This window comes from Rhipicephalus microplus, chromosome 5 (genome assembly GCF_043290135.1).
Source record: "Rhipicephalus microplus isolate Deutch F79 chromosome 5, USDA_Rmic, whole genome shotgun sequence".
Classification (NCBI taxonomy): domain Eukaryota; kingdom Metazoa; phylum Arthropoda; class Arachnida; order Ixodida; family Ixodidae; genus Rhipicephalus; species Rhipicephalus microplus.
Window position 1 is genome coordinate 13175782 of NC_134704.1, and position 19179 is coordinate 13194960.

Here is a 19179-nt window from a genome sequence, read left to right on the forward strand (position 1 = left end):
CCATTGGATGATATAGGAAGAGGGCCATACAAGTCGATTCCAACGACTTCAAAAGGCGAGGCGGGACAAGGAAGAGGTTGCATTAGGCCAGCCAGAGCAGTTTTCGGTCGTTTTCGCCGTTGGCAATGGACACAGGAGGCGACGTACTTAGCGACGGCTGAAGAGAGGCCAGGCCAAAAACAACGACTTCGTATTTTGTCGCAAGTCTTGTGATAGCCTAGATGAGCGGCGGTTGGATCATCATGAAAGGCTTCCAGAACTTCACGTTGCAGAGAACGTGGGATGACGGGTACCCACTTGTTGCCATCGATGTGGTAAATGTAGCGACATAAAGCATCACCGACAAGCTTAAATTGTTTAAGTTGTCGACGGAGTCTGGCATTTGGAGGAGTAGTAGAGCCGGTCAAGCGGTCAACAATGGTGCGGCAGTATGGGTCGACACGTTGTTGTGAAACAAGGACAGATAGGGTGGCAGGTGATGAACTTTGCGCTGCGATTGAAGAGGTGCTGTCGTTTTGTAGTATCGATGGTGAGTGGCTTCCGCTGGGCAAAGGACAGCGCGATAGAGCATCAGCATCTTGATGCTTCTTCCCAGATCTGTAGGCGACATCGGAATCATACTCCTGCAAGCGAAGCGCCCAGCGACCAAGGCGACCCGATAAGTTTTTCAGCGATGAAAGCCAGCATAGGGCGTTATGGTCGGTCACGACGGTAAAATGACGGCCGTGAAGATATGGTCGGAATCTTTGCATTGCCCAAACAACAGCAAGTCACTCCTGCTCGGTGATAGTGTAGTTCTTTTCTGGAGCGGTAAGAGCACGACTTGCTTAAGCAACGACGCGTTCGTGTGAGTTTTTGTCCCGCTGCAAGAGTACCGCACCAAGACCATGCCTACTTGCGTCGGTGTGAAGGATGGTGGGTGCGGTGGAATTGAAGTGGCACAGCACCGGATCTGACGTGAGGGCTTGCTTCAATGCCGTGAAAGCGCTTTCGCAGTCTTTGGACCAAATGAAGGGGACGTTCTTTGCGAGGAGTTAATGGAGCGGAGACGCAAGTTCCGCGAAACCACGTATGAAGCGCCGGAAGTAAGAAGATAACCCAAGAAAGCTGCGCAGGTCCTTTTGACGTAGTGGACGAGGAAAATCGAGGACAGCGGCAAGCTTCTCGGGTTCGGGCCGAATTCCTTCTTTGCTGACAAGGTGGCCGAGAACCTTGATTGCCTTGCTAGCAAAGGTACATTTCTTGGTGTTAAGCTGTAGACCGGCTTTTGCAAGGCATGTAAGGACTTCGTCAAGACGTAGATGCTGCGAGAACGTGGATGAAAACACTACTACGTCATCGTGATAACACAGACATGTTTTCCATTTCAAACCACGCAATACGCCGTCTATCATGCGTTCGAAGGTGGCGGGCGCATTACAGAGTCCAAAAGGCATCACATTGAACTCGTACAACCCATCTGGCGTTGAAAAGGCGGTCTTTTCTTTATCAGACTCCGACATTGGTATCTGCCAGTAGCCTGACCTAAGGTCGAGGCTAGAAAAATACTCTGCGCCCTGTAATGAATCCAGTGCATCGTCGATCCGAGGGAGGGGATAAACATGCTTGCGCGTTATTTTGTTTAGCGCACGGTAATTGATGCAGAAACGCACTGTCCCATCTTTCTTTTGAACGAGAGCAACTGCGGATGACCAGGGACTCGAGGAAGGACGTATGATGTTGCGTCGTAGCATGTCTGAGACGTTTTCCTCGATGATCTTGCGTTCTGCCTGAGACACGCGATATGGACGCCGATGTACAATACGAGAGCCGTCAGTCTGGATGCTGTGAGTAGCGGTAGTAGTCATGCTGAGGGCGGGCGAGTTCACGTCAAATAGAGAACGGTGTCTATTTAACATGGCGAGCAAATCTTCAGTTTGATCAGGTGTTAAGCCATTGCTTATTGTTGCGGACACAGGTGTGGCAGAGGCATTGAATGGCAGTGATTGTGACTTCGGAACATCGTTGTGGTTGTTGTTCGGAAGAGTAACAATCGCAACAGGCTCACTGTCGACCGCGCAAGATACTGTTGAGCCACAGGGGAGCAGTACACACTCGGGCGTTTGATTTATGGCGGTTAGGTACGTAGACCCATCGAAGAAGCGAATAAGCCCTGGTGTGACCACAATGCCCCTACGTAGGGTATGACCGTAAGGGAGAATTAGTACGTCGCCATCCACAATGTCGGTGCAATTAACACTTATAATTTCTTCGATGTATGGCCGAAGTACATAATCTGACTTGGTGACAAGGCGGATGCGTCCATCGCGTTCAAGCGGAGAAGAGTCAGTGGCATTTCGATGCAGGAGGCGCTGATGACATGATATGAAAGCGGACGCAGAAGACAAGAAATCCCACCCAAGAATGAGAGCGTGGGTGCACTCACGAAATACCGCGAAAACAATGTGATGACGAATGCCTTCTATGCAGACACGAACAGTACACTGTGCAAGTGGACGAATGAGAGCGTTGGTCGCCGCACGTAGAGGAGGGCCGCCATAATGTGTGGTGACTTTTCGAAGGCGGGAACAAAAATCAGCACGAATAATCGAAACGGCAGCGCCAGTGTCTACAAGAGCCTCAACGCGTACACCTTCTACAAACACTACTATCAGATTAGATGGCCGCTCTGGAGGAATTGTTAGCTGTCCAAGGGATGCAGTTTCCCCTACTAAAACTGCATTGGGGAGTTTTCTGCATGGGCGTTCGTGGAATGGGAGGCGGGTCGTAGAGGCGACACTGAACGGCGACCTGCGGCGAGACGTACGGGAATTCCCAGGCATGACCGTATGGTAAGTAGGTGATGGTGAACGGTAATAGGACGATCGAGAGGGTGGTCGTAGGTAGTTCATGGTCGGACGGAAGCTTCGATGTTCTTCGGGAGCGTAGCCACGTTGCTTGTCTTGTTGGCACCTTCGACAAAACCAAGCGATATGTCCTCAATAGCCGCAGTAGTAACAGATTGGTCGAGGTGGGCACTGAGGTGCGTAGTAAGGCGGTGCACGCGCTGGCGGTGATAACGAAGCCACAGGCGTATGGTCTGCTGCTGTAGGCACAGAAACGGTGGGTGCGGCAGAGAGCGCGGCAACTTCGGCATAAGTGCGCGTCTGGCGCACCCAGAGACTGTTGGAACACGTCGCACGCGATGCGGAGCCGATCTCTTGTTTAATCAGGTCTCGCAAGCTATCTTTTTCAGAAGGGAAAGTAACTTCCGCAGCACAAGAAGAGCAGCGCCTGTGCAGCTCTTCACGAACGATGTCGCGAATAAGCACACGCAATTCGAGGGGTGCAGGCAAACGAACGTTGGTGGCATCGTAGCAAAGGCGAAGAGACTAAAGCTCGTCAAGTCGCTGACAGATGGTTATCACGTCCTGGGTGGTGGCAGGATTTTGCGTGGCGAGGGCGTTAAAGGCGACGGTGTTAATACTTTAATAATGTGGCGTATTTGGTCTTTCTGAGACATGCCGGTGTTAACGCGCTTGCACAGTGCAAGAACATCCTCAATATCAGAGGTGTAAGATTCACCCGGCAGCTGCGTGCGTTCAGCGAGTTTCTTCTTTGCTGCCTCAGAGCGAACTGCAGGGGCACCAAATATCTGACGAATTTGCTGCTTGAAAGTGTCCCAGTCGGGAAGATCCGGGTGGTGGTTCCAGAACCAAGTTTTCGCAACATCGGACAAGTAAAATGGGACGCTGCGCAACTTCTGTAGATCGTCCCACCTGTTCAAATCGCTGACGAGGTTGTAGTTATTGATCCAGTCTTCGACATCATCGCCCCGGAGACCGGAAAACACAGGTGGATCACGCAGGCGAATGTTGTTGGGCGGAGCGGGTGGCGGTGGCTGCATTAGGACAGCGACGTTGGATGGGCCAGGGTTTTCTTGGGCCGCCATGGCAGGGGGTTGTATGCGACGACCCGAGCGGAGCTCCAGCGAGAACGGGCGAGAGGACTTGAGGGAACAAAAAGCACAGTCTACCACTTGTGAGTAACCGGTTTATTCAGCCAGGCTCGAGCTAAATCACGCTGGTGATGATATTTTTAGATGAAGATGTACAGGTGATGATGATATCAAAGAAAATAAAGAGTCATTCGCTTGTTGCGCTCACAATATGCACTTTACTAACAATTTATATTCAGACTCTGCACACAAACAAAAGCAAACATGGAAGACTGAAATGCAACACACAGTGACTTCTTCGCTAGCCTTGTGGTTCCAGCTTAGCCTGATTTAGATTTCATGTATAAAATTTTTTGAAGCAAACAATCTTGTATCACTTCAGCATTACTTATCAGTTGCCCTTTGTTCACAATAGGTTTATTGACAGTATAAAGCCTCACTACCCCCATTGTGATGAGAGACAATGCACATTATCCCACATGGTCTGGTAATGCACGGCGCAGCACAATGGCAAGCCTCTCAGCACAGAGGACGCCTGGAAGACTGCAATCACCAGCTCGGACCGGGAAGTCCAAATCCGGGCTGTCCAGAGGGCCCGCAGTTTGGGGGAGAAGCATGCTCATCCTGACCGATGTGGGTGCGGCCCGCAGCTTGCCCACTCTCTTGAGGAGCATCGGCTCCTCAGGAAAATTCGTGAATAAAGTTCGTTGACTGACTGACTTAAGCATCAGGTGATATGAAACAGAAGCAATTATTGCCGCCATATTACTGAAGTGATGTGGACAAGAAAGAGGACCCGGATTTATGCTTATCACTTCAGTGCTTCAGTCCCAATAATCGCTTTTATCTAACCAGTACAAAAATCTTTTACCTAACAGAACATTCAAAGCCTGAGTAGTGAATGTTCTTCATAACTACTTTTTCTTTTTTTTAATACTGACATAACAATTGCAAAGAAATAGGCTAGTGCGAATATTTGAGCACTTTGAATATTTGAACGAATGGTAAAGTTTTTGAACTTGCTACTGTTTGAATATAAATTAGTGGAAACTTCTAAGTATTTGCAATGAACAAGTGTATATTAATCTACATGTGAACTCCCTGTAAAGGTGCGTTTCACTGCAGTAAACGAGTGCCATACCGTGAATACAGCTTTTCAAAAAAAGTCTGCACTGCTGCGGAGCCCCACTTCAAAGTCAAATGAACACAATTTTTTACATTGATTCTTCCTTTTTTGATTGCTCGCATAAAAGCTTGTTATGCTTCCTTATATGCTCTAAGTATAGTAACTTTTAAAATGTAACATATTTTACAGTTTATCACTTGCATTCTACCAAAAGTCAAATCATGGTGCTATTCAAACCTGCTTCCACTTCCTTTGAACCAAAATGAATGACATTTGCAAATGCCTTGTTTTTATAATTTTTAAATGTTGTGCAGGTTAGGTGGGTCATGACAAATATGCAAATTGTTTTTATAATGTGTGACACGTACAGTCAGTGAGGAAAAGGGCACAACATGTCTCATCAAACAATCTTTATTCCACACAGCCGCCATTCCCACTGTCCATGATGATGATGATGATGATGATGATGAGGGCACCAACTGTGGGGCCATGTGTCGGCCTTATGATTGCCGCATCCACCACACACACAGTCCTTACAATATTATTCAAATTTTATCAAAAATTTTTGAATTAGATCACTATTTGCTTTGGACCTAGAATTTACTATTTGCACAAGCTTACGAAGTACCATACTTATTCACATAATTTGCACACTTCTGTTTTTCTTGCAATTTTGGAGCTACAGAAAGAGGGTACACAAACTACACTAAGATTCTGCGAATGCATCCGAAATAATGTGCAATATATATAGTCCTAAAATGCGCAGTACATGCATAAAAAAAAGAAAAATAAACTAAAGGAAATGGAGTGTGCTTGTTTACTCAAGCACACCTGTCTAGGCAGCCGAGTAGGTCTGATTGAGAATCATCGTCATGGCTGATGTCATTGAGGTCCCAAAGCGAGGACTTGTTTTCAGTTCCGTTCTAATGCCTTATTTTCTTGCTCTTCTCATATGATGCTGGGATAAACTAGGTCCCACGACAGACACAATGATGCCGAAAGAAAGCTTTTGCACATAATTGAAAAGGCCCTATTCAACAACACGAAGCTGTATTAGGAAACCTGCACTCTTCTGCTTTCTCCCGTGCCGAACGTCACATGAAGAACTTCACGCTGAAGTGCTTGCCGGTGGTACAGTTCCCGTTTTTTTTTTTTTTCGACCAATTTTATAATAGCGAGCTTGAATTTCATCATACATATAATTATAGTCGCCCGTCAGAACGGAAAACTGATTTTTGGGCTAGTTGGCTTTCTATTACTGAACACGTCGCATGGGAAGAGTAAAAACATGACAAACGGACAGCGAAACTTAAACTTCTGTAATCAACTAAGCATGTGTTACAGCACAAACATGGAGAATGACAGGAGTAGTAGGCGTGCCCATAAAGTGAATATATTAACTTTATGGGCACGACAGGCCCTTGGACGTGGGACAGGCCCGTACACCTAACAGGTTTGGGTGTACGAGTAAAGTATTCCAGGGACGACAGTAGTTTAGGAAAAGTCCTATAAAGAAGGGACTTTGCACTTGCAGTCAGTTTTAACTATGACTGTGCTAGCCTGTTTGGCAAGCGGAGAGCCTGTCCAATGCATCCAAAGGTCCAAAATATTAGGGGTGCGCAAATTATGCGAGGGTGCAAATTATGCAAGTAAATACGATAACTTGAATTTGCTAGCTTCACAAAAAAATCTGTGTGGTTTGTAGGTACAACTTGTGATTCCAGCTAAAAAAGGTTCCACTGTAATCCTGAACTACTCCAACTGCTAGAGGAATGACTATGACTGTTCCGGACAAATCGTGGTAGGTTGAAACCTAGTGGAAAACTTCTGCACTACAACAACCCCACTGCACCACAATGCACGACACATAGCACTCACACAGAAGCAGGAAGAGCATTGAATGACAGAAAGTTGAGCTGTTTGGTAAAGGTTCATGGTGAAAGAAAGTAAGATGTGCAGACACAGACAAAAATAAGATGAGTGTTTGTGTAATACATTTCTCTTCTCTTGAATCTGCATTGGCATAACTTATTTTCTTCAGTATAGAAGAGCACTGACCTGCTGCACGGTCGTCCTTCATGTCGAGAGGAGGAGTGGCTTGCTCTTCGGGCGGTCCTTCTTCCGGACCACCGGGCTCCTCCTCTAGGGGAGCCTCAGCAGCAGCCTCTTCGGCATCTGAGGCAGTGCCTTCTTCTTCGTTGGGGCACTCTGGAGAGAGCAATTCTTCGTCATCATTGGCAATGTCTTCTGCATCAGAACCCAAATCCATGTTCTCGGGAATCTCAATGTCCTCAGGAATTTCCATTGAGCTTGGTTCCTGAACATATTCGAAACCAAGAGATCCTGTAAGCGAGCCTTGCACCAATGTTCAATGTCAGCTGTTGAGCACGACACATGACGTACCCCCAGTCTTTACCAAAGCAATGCTACATCACGCTTTTTCATTAGGTAACCACAATACTGAATGCTAAGTTCTACCCTAAGCTCCATTTCCAGATTTTATGATAGTGAAATATGCCTAAAAAATTTTTAAAAGCCAAAGATTCAATAAATAAATTAAAAATTAATAGAGGTTTGATGAAACTGTAACCAAATTTACCCAGGAAAATGAGGGCAGACTGCTCATCCATTTCATGTAATTTCTACCCATGACCATTACACATGTCAATCTGGCAAACAAGCAAAGCTCTCGGCAATAGTATCTAGCTGCCACCATTGCATTGTGCTGCACTTGTTTCAAACTGTTTAATTTAGGACACGCCAGATGGAAAGTCACTGGGAATGCATTGAAAAATGGCTTTTAAAATGACCTTGAAAGAAACTGGCTGGGGGGCTCAGAGTTATGAAACAAGGAGCACATTGCAAATGTTAAGAATAAAGAAAATATGATTGCAGCAAGACTAGTAAGCTAAAACCAAGCAAACATTGCTGGTCATATTTTAAAACAAAGTGTATATTCTATGGAGTTGCTGCGTTAACTTTGCCATTATCTTTTTGCACAGTTTGACTTTTCAGTAATCAAGGCCATAGTACAGTAAAACTTCAGTTGGTGCAAATCTTGCAGAATCACCAAAAATATTAATATAATCTAAAATTCATATTACCAGAAAAAATAAAATATGAGCATTAAAAAAAAATGGCATACATTTTTTTTTTCGGTGATGCAACGATGTCCTGATATGTTCTGAAAACTAATGAAAAATGCCAGAGTACTGTGCCGAAAGTGACTTAGGGAGCACTCTGCAGCAACAGATGAAGGCCTGATAATTTTAGAACCACTATCTTTTGCTGTAATTACTAGATCTGTGTAAAGCGAATTCATATATTGAAGTTTGAGTGTGAATCGAATCAAATATTTTTCAACTATTTCTCGAATATTTTTCAAACAGTTTGAAGCGAATAAGCGGGAAAAACAAGCTGGGGAGGATTTCCAAGCATATTCTTGTGAGATATAGCAACATGAATGTGTTTCTTTTTGCTAGGTTAATGAAGCACTGGTGGGGAGATGTTTTGTAGTTGTCTTACCAAAAATGAGGCGATGCAGACCCACATTGTATTAGCGCATGATTTAGAGGATATCGTAACTCCAGCTGTATGGATGTCACGCTACGCTCACAAGACCTTCTTGAGGTTTCTGAATGGTCAACGGATATAGAAGCGCCTGGCAGTGACCACTTCTCGATTCTGGTAGGACATAGACTTGTGAGAAGTACAAGGAATCAATGCTACCCAAATGTACTAACTGGCAACATAACAGCTGCAATAGGCAAAAACCAAACTTAAAAATGTTTACAACTACATTGACCGACTCTTACAACATTAGCACCAAGCAAGTCACAGTGCCAAATGAGTATACGGCAGTTGACGGGGAATACGAACGCGTAAGAGCAATCAGAAGATGAGCAGAACAGGCTTACGTAGCAGTGGGAAACTCGAGGGCTACAAGATGGCACAAAAACTCACGCAACATCACACCGTCGCTTACAGAAATTAGGTAGCAGACAATGGCGACAATACTGCTCATCGTTCAGTCCATTCACTCCTTTTCCTAGAATATGGGCGATCGTACCATTCTTCAGCGGCCCTTTCTGAGCTCTTGACATAACCCAGAACACTCCACAAACAAATGTTGCTACGAATTCTGTCGGCTAATAACCAGACTAGGAATCGCAGCTGCATGCCCACAATTGGCAAGTTCCACAGCACTTGCCACTCAGACGGTGTGAGCGTATTTCATGTTGGAACACCCTCAGCTTGATTGCAATTTAGCTTAGAAGAACTTGGGTGTGCCCTTGAGTTATTTTGTACAAAAATGGCTGCAGGACCAGATGGGGTTACATATATGCTGCTGAAGAGCCTTGGACCAGCAGGTAGAATGACACCGCTAGAGATATTTAATGATATCTGGATATCAGAGATTCTCCCAAATTAATGGAAATTAGGTAGAGTAATTCTAATCCTAGAACCAGAAAAGACCCCTTTGTGTCTGGAATCATTTCGCCCAGTCGGTCTCACAAGCTGTGTTTGCAAGTTGATGGAAAGAATGGTATACAGTGGACTTCAATGGTGGTGTGAACATACAAAAGTGTTGTCATTCTATATGACAGGTTTTCGTCAAAGGCGATATTAGATATTGTCACATGTGTTGAGCACGAACACATGTGTGGAAACATCACAATGGCGGTATTTCTCGACATTCAGAAAGCATTCGACTGAGACACATTTATGTCATGGCAGGGATGTTAGAACTTGAACTATATGGTCGATCACTGCTATAGACTATAAATTTGATGATTGACAGGAAAATATACATGGAAACCACTAAAGGGCAAAGTAATTAGGTAATTGCCTGCCTGCCTGCCTGCCTGCCTGCCTGCCTGCCTTGCCTTGCCTTGCCTTGCCTTGCCTTGCCTCGCCTCGCCTCGCCTCGCCTCGCCTCGCCTCGCCTCGCCTCGCCTCGCCTCGCCTCGCCTCGCCTCGCCTTGCCTTGCGCCCTGGCCTGCCCTGCCCTGGCCTGCCCGCCAGCCCGCCCTCCCTCTGCCCGCCCGCCCGCCCGTCCATCCGACCGTCCGTCCTTCTGTCTAGCCACCTACGACTTTTAGCTCTCCTGGTCGTTTCGATAATGATATCGATACCAAACTTGGTATGGCATAACATGACTGTACGAAGAACATATTTGACTAGTCATTATATTAAAATCATGACATGTATGACACAAATGTCATGATTTACATTTCATGGTCCTGCAGTTCCTGCAATTGTTTCGTTCACATGGCATGTTGCAAAATTAGTATGGTATGACATGATTGCATGGCAAACACAAGCGACATACCCTAACATGAAAACCATGACATGCGTGTCCTGTAACAACATGACTACACGCCACGCTCATGATGTGCTCGCGGCCGTTTCGCTTGCGTGACATATATCAAATTTGGTGTTACGGTACGTAAATGGATGCCGAAGGTATGTGACTAGTGCAAGCATGATAATCATGATATGCGTGTCAACAACATGACTACATACTACGCTCATGATGCGGTCATGGCCGTTTCACTAGCTTCACATGTACTAAACTCGGTATTATGCAACGCGAACGGACGACATAGATAAATGACACATCCAAACATGACAATCACGACATGCGTGTCATGTAACAACATGACTACATGCCACAATCATGGTACGGTCGCAGCCATTTCGCTAGCTTCACGTATGCCTAATTTGGTATTACGTGGTGATGTCAGTGGATGACGAAAGTATGTGATTGGTGCAAACATGATAATCATGAGATGCGTGTCATGTAACAACATGACTACATGCTATGCTCATGATTGCGCTGCCGGCCGTTTCGCTAGCTTCACATGTACCAAACTCGGTATTACGCAATGCGAATGGACGACATAGGTAAATGACACATCCAAACATGAAAAAAACTACATGCGTGTCATGTAACAACATGACTACATGCCACACTCATGATGCGCTTACGGCCATTTTGCTAGTTTCACATATGCCAAATTTGGTATTACATGACGTCAATAAATGACGAAGGTATGTGACTGGTGCAAACATGATAATCATGAGATGCGTGTCATGTGAGAACATGACTACATGCCACAATCAAGGCGCCAATACATTTCGACATGACGTGGTGCGCGTGCTCGCCAAAGTTTATTTTGTTGCGTCACGCCGGCGTTGCCATGCCAGGCGCCAGTCCTGCCATATACCTGCAGGCACACGCCGTGCTGTGTTGCTTTGACACATGCGCGTTGCAGTGCGTCCGGCGTCCCTTTGCCACAAAAAAAGGGATACGCAGTGTTGTCTAGGTAATGCATCGGTGCAAAATGCAGCATGTCGCACTTCATGCCGCTTGCCATCGGGCCGCGCCGACGGACGCTGGTCGCGCCTGGAGTCAGACTACAGAGTGTTTGCGCTTTGCTAACGCAGCATCGCTGTGCCCAGTGTGCGTACGCGTCAACGCTACAATGGAGTATATTGGGCCTTTTATGATGCGCTGGCGGTCGTTTTGCTAGCGTCACATATACGAAATTTGGTGTTACGTGATGTCAATGGATGACGAAATATATGACTGGTGCAAACATGATAATCCTGACACGCGTGTCTTGTAAGAACATGACAACATACCAAGCTGATAGTGTGCTCGCGGCCATTTCGCTAGCTCCACATATACAAAATTTGGTATCACGTGACGTGAATAGATGACCAAGGTAAAGACACATCCAAACATAATAATCATGACACGGAAGTCATGTACGGCATCATTTACTTCCACCTCGTAACGTTGTGCTGATTTTAAAGTGACGTATCGGCCTTTCTCATTCGTGCTTCGCATATCATCGATTCTCACTGTACGTGGAATCTGCCAATTTTATGGCACCGATTCTCCAGGAGTTGTCACAAACTACAGAAGAACATCTTCAGAGATTACTGGCATGGAGGTTAAAGGTGTGCATGGGAGTCCTACAGGCAACGTCGAGCTCTCTCGTAATCACCGAGGCTCATCATCTGCCATTCTCTGTATGCAAACAGACGAAACTTGTCGCCATGTCTTCGGTATTTCAACTCAGCATGAGATGCATCCATTGAACTTGACAGTAATAAATGTAATAATAAAAGTAATAAATGTAAGCTACACAATATTGTTCATGAACTCAAAGAAATAATACCGAGGTTTGAGATAAACAGACTTAATATTAATTTCCCTTCTTCAATGCTGCCAAGACCAAAAGTACAGTTGTCGGTTGAGGGAATATTATCTAAAAGGGACGTTCATGACAAATCAAAGCAGCTGGCACTATTTCAGATTTATTCCCTATATCCACAGTATATTCACAAATATACAGACGGTTCTTGTCATGCAAATTCCCCTTCTTCAGCTTTTGTCATCCCACACTTGGCAATAGAGCAGACATTTAAATTATGTCCAGTGACGTCCTCTACTGTTGCGGAACTGTTTGCAATTCTATTTGCGCTACACTTTATAACATCGGAAAAAGAGGCACTTTTTGTGCCTCTTTTTTAGCGACTCTCAGGCCGCTCTAGCGTCGCTGCAAAGTGATAGAAACCTGTTTTTGAATGTTTCCCTCTTATATGAGACCTTAATAGAATGCACAAAAGCAAGAGAAATGAACCACGTGATTGTATTTAAATGGATACCAGGTCACTGCAGCATTATAAGAAACATTGGAGCGGACTCTGCAGCAAATAGGGCCCAATAACAAAGAGACAATTGCCCTTCCAATTTCATGCACTGAAATCCATGTACTTCTCAGACAGATAACCAGTAGCGTCACCGAAGACAAATGGTTCGACGAAAAATCTAATGGTTCAGACTTATATCTAATAGACCCTTGCATAAAACTAAGCATTTCATTAGAGTTAAGAGAAAATAGGAGATTTGAAACATTGGTCCACCGCCTACAGCTTGGTACAGCATTGACGCGACATTTTCTACACATCACATGGTGGTTTTGGGACGTTAAACACCACATATCAATCAATCATTTTCTGCACAGTATAAAACGTGCACCAAGAACAGAGTGTTCATACGGCCACCCTGACAAAGATGTATGTCACCTGCTTCTTCAGTGCCCGAAATAGGAGACACAAAGAAAGGTACTATGAACAAGTTTGCAACTTTTAGATAGGACGCCTTTCACAGTGACAAAAATACTAGGTCCATGGCCAAGTGCAGGTCTTCAGAAAAGTGTGCTTGTTGCCTTCAAGAAGTTCCTTGAAGAATCAAATATTTATGAAAATATTACCTACCGTATGTGATGTCACCTTCATGATAAAGAAAATGTATAATATTTAGATAGAGTGTTTCATATGTGCAATAATTTGACTCAGTGTGAACTGACCTTGTGAGTGGAAACTGGGTACACATAAATCTAAAAGGTATATCTGAACTATCATGTGATGTGAACTGACCTTATGTGTGGAACATATGAACCTATTAGCTGTATGTGAACTGACCTGTGATGTTTAGCTATTGTGTACTTTCACATTGTATGTTGTACAGTCTCACATTTTGTGCCCTCATTGTTAATATTAAGGCATATCTTGTCTCCTGAGAGAAAAAAAGTAGCCAGTGCCACTATAATGCCACCAACCTCTCCTATTTCATCATTTTAATAATAATATAAAAAAGCACATGATTAGGTGCAACCGAAGTGCTGCCAACAACACTTTAAACTTGAAAGGCAAAGATGCCATTTTCCCAGCCTTTGGTTTTTCGACTCTTTAGAAGACCGAGTGATGTGGTGGACGAAAAAGTGCTCCCTTTGAGTTAGAAGTTCCAATACTGCCTCACAGACATAATCACACAAGAAAATTTGAAATTTCGGATGCTAAAAATGCTTGGTATTCCTGCTCAAATTTTAGGTCCACAATCGTGTTATCCCCCCCCTCTACCTCTGCCACATCTATCATCTCCATGCTGGAACCAGCGCTTGTTTTTTTAGTCAATACATTTAAAACAATAACAAAGCTTAAAAAGCACCTTTTCCGCAATACAATACTGTAATAAGGTGAAGCATATTTAAACTTTGAAGGGTCACTTTTGATTGGTCGTTGACAGTCTAAAAAATTGGCCCGTAACAAAGCTTAAAAGAGAGCTTTGTGGCAATATGAGACTGTAATGAGGTGAGGCATAGCACAAATCTGCAGGGGTCACATTTTATTGGATGCTGATTGCATTTGGGAAATTTCAATAGCTTGAATAGTAAAAATTTCAGTGTGAATAAAATGAATTAGCAAACACAATTAAAATATATTCAGAATTTTGAATATTCGCACACCTCTACTTCATATTTTCTTATCGCGGATGTGTTGGGGATGCTTTTCAGGAGATTTACGGCCATGCCAGCACTATGGGCAAGTTAAAAAGGCGTGGGTGTCCCCAACAATTGTGCATGTTAACGTCGTGAGGTCTAGCTTCTTTGCCAAGGGCGTTTGCTTTCTTTTTTGGTTCTCATTGACCATTCACCTGATGCCCGAGGACACAGCTTACATCGATGCGTAAATAATAATAATAATACTAATAATAATAATAATAATAATAATAAAAACGGGAGTGCGACATCAACATTATCTGTAATCTAAACACAAAGTCACACAAAGGTGCATTACAGCCGCCAAGATTCGAGTGCACACTCTTGGAGGCTATGACGTGTCACTGACGGTAAATTCTCACGAACTGGAGGTGCAACAAGCCAACACTTGGGTTCCTGCGCCCGTGCTTGCTGGTCGCGTGTTCTGCGACAGAACGGGCAGCCCCTGTTCATACCTACATGGTAACACACTTTCGTATCAATTGCCTTGAGGTGAAAATTAACCATACTCGATTACATTGCAGGTCTGTATCACCCCAAAATGTGCATGAGCTGTGATCATATCACTGAGGCTTTGTTCTACAGCAGAGTCTCAGTAGGTGGAAATCTTTTAAATGGAGCTTCTGCTTAAATGGAACCGCCTCTAACATGATTGCTTTCGTACTTAGATTTGCCCCCTGTTTATCTCTCAGTAAACGGAGAATCCATTACACGGAACGCATTTTCCTGGTCTCTTCCAGTTTCCTTTAACACTAGCCTACTGCACTAAAATATACAAGACATAGCACTAAACTTGCAAGATGGTTATAAACAACAAGGCAAGTTATGCTTGAATTTTCAAAGACCATACAAGAGAAGAAAATGCATTTGTACACAGTGAAGCAATCAACATGATGCACACCTCGAGATGCGCGGAATCTGGGTCTGGTGGTGGTTCCTTAGCGTTATCGCATTGACCATTGTCCTCAGAACCAGCGGATGGTGGCTGCTCATTCTGTGGAGCAGCAGACTCATCCTTGGCACCAAGTTCAGGCGTCTGTTTGCAGGCCTCGCCTGTGGCACCTTTCTCTTCGTTCTCATCACCTGCCTCCTCAGGCTCATCTTCCTCCTCTTTGTCCCACAGCTGTTGGGGATCAACAAAAAGAAGAAAAGCAGAGCACGTGTCACGTTAACAGGGACACAACACGTGAAAATGGTATTAAAATGACCTTGTATGGCATACAACCCATATCTTACATAACAGCAGCAACACATGCAATTACTTATAGAAAGTGTTCTTCTGACCTGCTAACCCTAGGTCACCTTTGCTCAGGTCTTCTTTGCCAAGTGCCTCAGACTGACTGAAAACCTGACCCCCGCTGCAATTTTGATGCTGCCACACTGTACTGCATCACTCTGCTTTTCAAATACGAGAAAACGAACTCTTACAGCATTGAAAAAAAACTAAGATTAGATTTATTTCATAACTTGAGTGCTTGGCAGCTGAGCTAAATACATCTGGGATGACATTCCTAGTCATAACTGCAGCATGCCCCAGAATATAGCACACTTTCAATGCTGGAAGCCATTTGCTCATTTTTTTTCTATGACCGAAAAAATGTAACCCACTAAAAATGAATACTAAATGCCTTGTCAAAACAACAGTGTGCTGAAATCGTCCTGCTTAATTACCTTGTGTAAGGGCGTAAAAAAATTGCAGTCATAAGCATACAGCACTTATAATAAGTTTGATAATCAAGATGCATAAATGTAGTAATACTTATCTGTAGATTTCTGGGTTACTATTAAAGAATTGTTATTATAAGCCAGGCCAGAAAACCCTGTAGTAAGATTGTGACAGTACCCTAGAACTGCCTGATGACTGAAAGCCCATAATTTGTAGACTTGCGGCCTACAGCAGTGACCATTACGCCCTTTGGGATGCTTTACTATCACTCTACTTAAAAACCTACCATGTGATGTACACTTGTCAAAGTATTTTATCAGCTACAAAATACTAAGGGTCTCAGAAACAAAATTTGCCCTTAGCGCAACACGACAAAAAAAAAACTAAACTTTTCTTGTGTCATATTATCGATCCAAATCCTGACTGAAAGTTCTTTACTACAAGACCCATTTGAAAAAATAATGTTGACAATATTTTAATCATTTACTACTTGAAATCCCAGTTTATGGCAAAAGTGTGGCCCCATAGCATTTACAAGACAATAAATCATTCAAATTGCAATAAATTTAAGAATGTTGCAACTGAGATAAACATGTTATTGCTTAGCTATACCAGGAACGCATCGGAAACATCTTCATAGCCATGACCAACTCATCCACGAACAATAATTCTTTTAAAGCTGCATCAGTTACACCACAATTCCAGAGTTATCAAAAGCTTCAAATTTTGCCTACGATTGAAGCTCTGATCAGAAAAAAAAATATTTTTTTACATTCATATGACCATAGTTCCTTTAATGATTTATTGATGTTGCATAGACTCCTGACACTAAGAAGTGGTAGGTCAGGTTTTCTCTGTCTTTATACTGACATAGAAATATGCACAAATAAAATATTGTGTTTATAGCCATATTTATTACCTGTCTATTAATTCTTCAGACTGCCATGAAGGTGTTGACATTGTCTTTTCCATCTATTCTCCCAGAAACCGCTCACTTACTTGAGTTGAACTTCTTTATTGGAGACATGCACCAGGCAAGAATAGTTGTCTTTTATATGAGGTGTCTCTTACAAGCAGGATACCACGTACGCATTACCATATGAACCCCAATTTTAAGTTGGGCACACTAGTGTCTCTTATAAGTGTTTGACTGTGTATGACGGCCATTGACAGCACCACACTTGAGAATAAAGTGAAAAGACCTCTTGGTCAAGGTTCTGGTCAGCTTGAACATCCCCCATCTGGTCCTCAAGCTCCTCTTCATCATCCTTATCATCATCATCATCACTTTTTTCGTTGTCATTTTCTTGTTCCTCAGGGTCCTGGGCAGCAGCATCGAAGTCCTCGGACATCTCTACTCCATTTTCCTCTTCCTGTGTTCAGAACAGACCGCATAAAGTTTTGTTATGCAAGCAAATTCTGCAGTAATCGCAATATCAGTGGCAAAAAGATTGCAAATAAGAAGAAATTGACACAGCCTTCAAACCAAATGAATAGATATCCGTAAACCATTTCAGTAAGACGGATACTTGCTGAAAATGTAACGATCTGCCCTTTCAAGAGTATTTATACATACCCTAACATCCTGAGCAGGCACACCTACCCAAGCAAGCGCCCCCTCCATTTTTTGGGAGATTCGAAATATCCCCCTTTCCACCATCTTCAATGTTTCATTGACTGTCCTTATTTGTCCAACAAGTACGAATGAAAACAATGACTGCATGCATATTCAGTTATACATTTAATTAGAAGCTTAGACGTGCATTCTTTATTGTCCGCAACTCTTCTTCGGCCATCATGAATTTTAATCTGCAACCAAGCAGGAGATCCCTTTCAAATCCTTGTCGGATTTTCCTTTGCTGTAGAAGAGGCACTTGCTTGAGATTTTACAATAATTTGTTAAAGTCTGCCCCTCTACCTTCTAGTTTCATTCCTCAAAGAAAAAAAAAAGCAAATGCACAAAAGTCATATCGCATCATGTTTATAGCACAGATGATTAGCTTATGCCAGGGTCAGGTTACCTATTCGCAACTCCATGTGAGTGTTCACCACATGGTGGCTGCGTCTGGAAACAGTGGTGCTAACAGAGTCAACCTTGAAAGGAGATATGTTACCACCTTGCGCACATTGAGAAGCGGCCGCATAGTTCCTTTTTTGCACTAAGATGCACGCGCCAGCCCGAAAAACAAGAATGGAATGTCCAAAGACCACTGCAGTGTGCCGCAACACTTGACAACGTGTTGGAAAGATGAAGGTTAGCGTATCGTTTTATCACATCCCGAAAAATGCAAACAACGTGTGACGGGGAATGGCACAAATTAGAAACTTACGCAGTGGAAAGAAGATGACACACAGTACGGTAGTTTGTTCCAATCAATTCGCTCGTGACAACTTAATTCTCCTCGATTAGTACACCATTGCTGCAAATAGTACCCATTCTCAAATTAAGCTGCTGTAATCCTTCCCACCGAACATTTTTGATTTCGCATGTACAAGCACCCAAATGTGCTTAAGAAGGATGTGCGTGCGTCTGTGTATGTATGTTTGTGCATATATATATCATGTCCATGCATTTGTAGCATGCATAGTGTGCGTGTATATATCTGCTTTGAATATCAACTACAGCCAAGAACAAGCGAGTGTTCGGAAGCTCACGACCTTACTTATTAAAACGTGATAACATAGATCGGCAAACGAAAATAAAGGGTCACTCCCTATTGCAATCGAAACTACGATTTGCCTTATCTCAAGATACACTGGCTCAAGCGTAGGTCTGTTCTGTAATCAAGTGAATGGCATGCATATTCAGCTTTTGACGGGACAACGAAACTCAATGGAATATACGCAATCAGCTGCACAAGCAGTTACATAGTTACGAAAACTGATAAGGCTTTGCCTGTAGCAGTGTACCAACACAGGGCAAAAGTGCTAACACCTTTCGGAGGGGCCCGGTGCACATGAGAAATTGCCTAGCCTCAGACTCGCTGACAGGTTCTTCAAACTTGAAGTAAATCTGATATGGTTTGCTGAAGAGGTCCGATTTTGCACGCACAGTGCAACTATTTCAGCTGTTTCGCCAGTGAAATTCTTTATG

General features: G+C 43.7%; 1 protein-coding gene across 1 annotated transcript in view; it reads right to left on the reverse strand.

Moving 5' to 3' along the window:
- The window catches only part of LOC119174009 (midasin), a 213071-nt gene that overhangs the window by 13033 nt on the left and 180859 nt on the right, over positions 1–19179 (reverse strand). Inside the window, exons 69-71 of the mRNA XM_075894860.1 lie at positions 17288–17458; positions 15321–15542; positions 7122–7380 (exon numbers count right to left, since the gene is read on the reverse strand). Coding sequence (XP_075750975.1) covers positions 7122–7380; positions 15321–15542; positions 17288–17458 — 652 coding nt within the window. The remainder of the gene's footprint in view (positions 1–7121; positions 7381–15320; positions 15543–17287; positions 17459–19179) is intronic.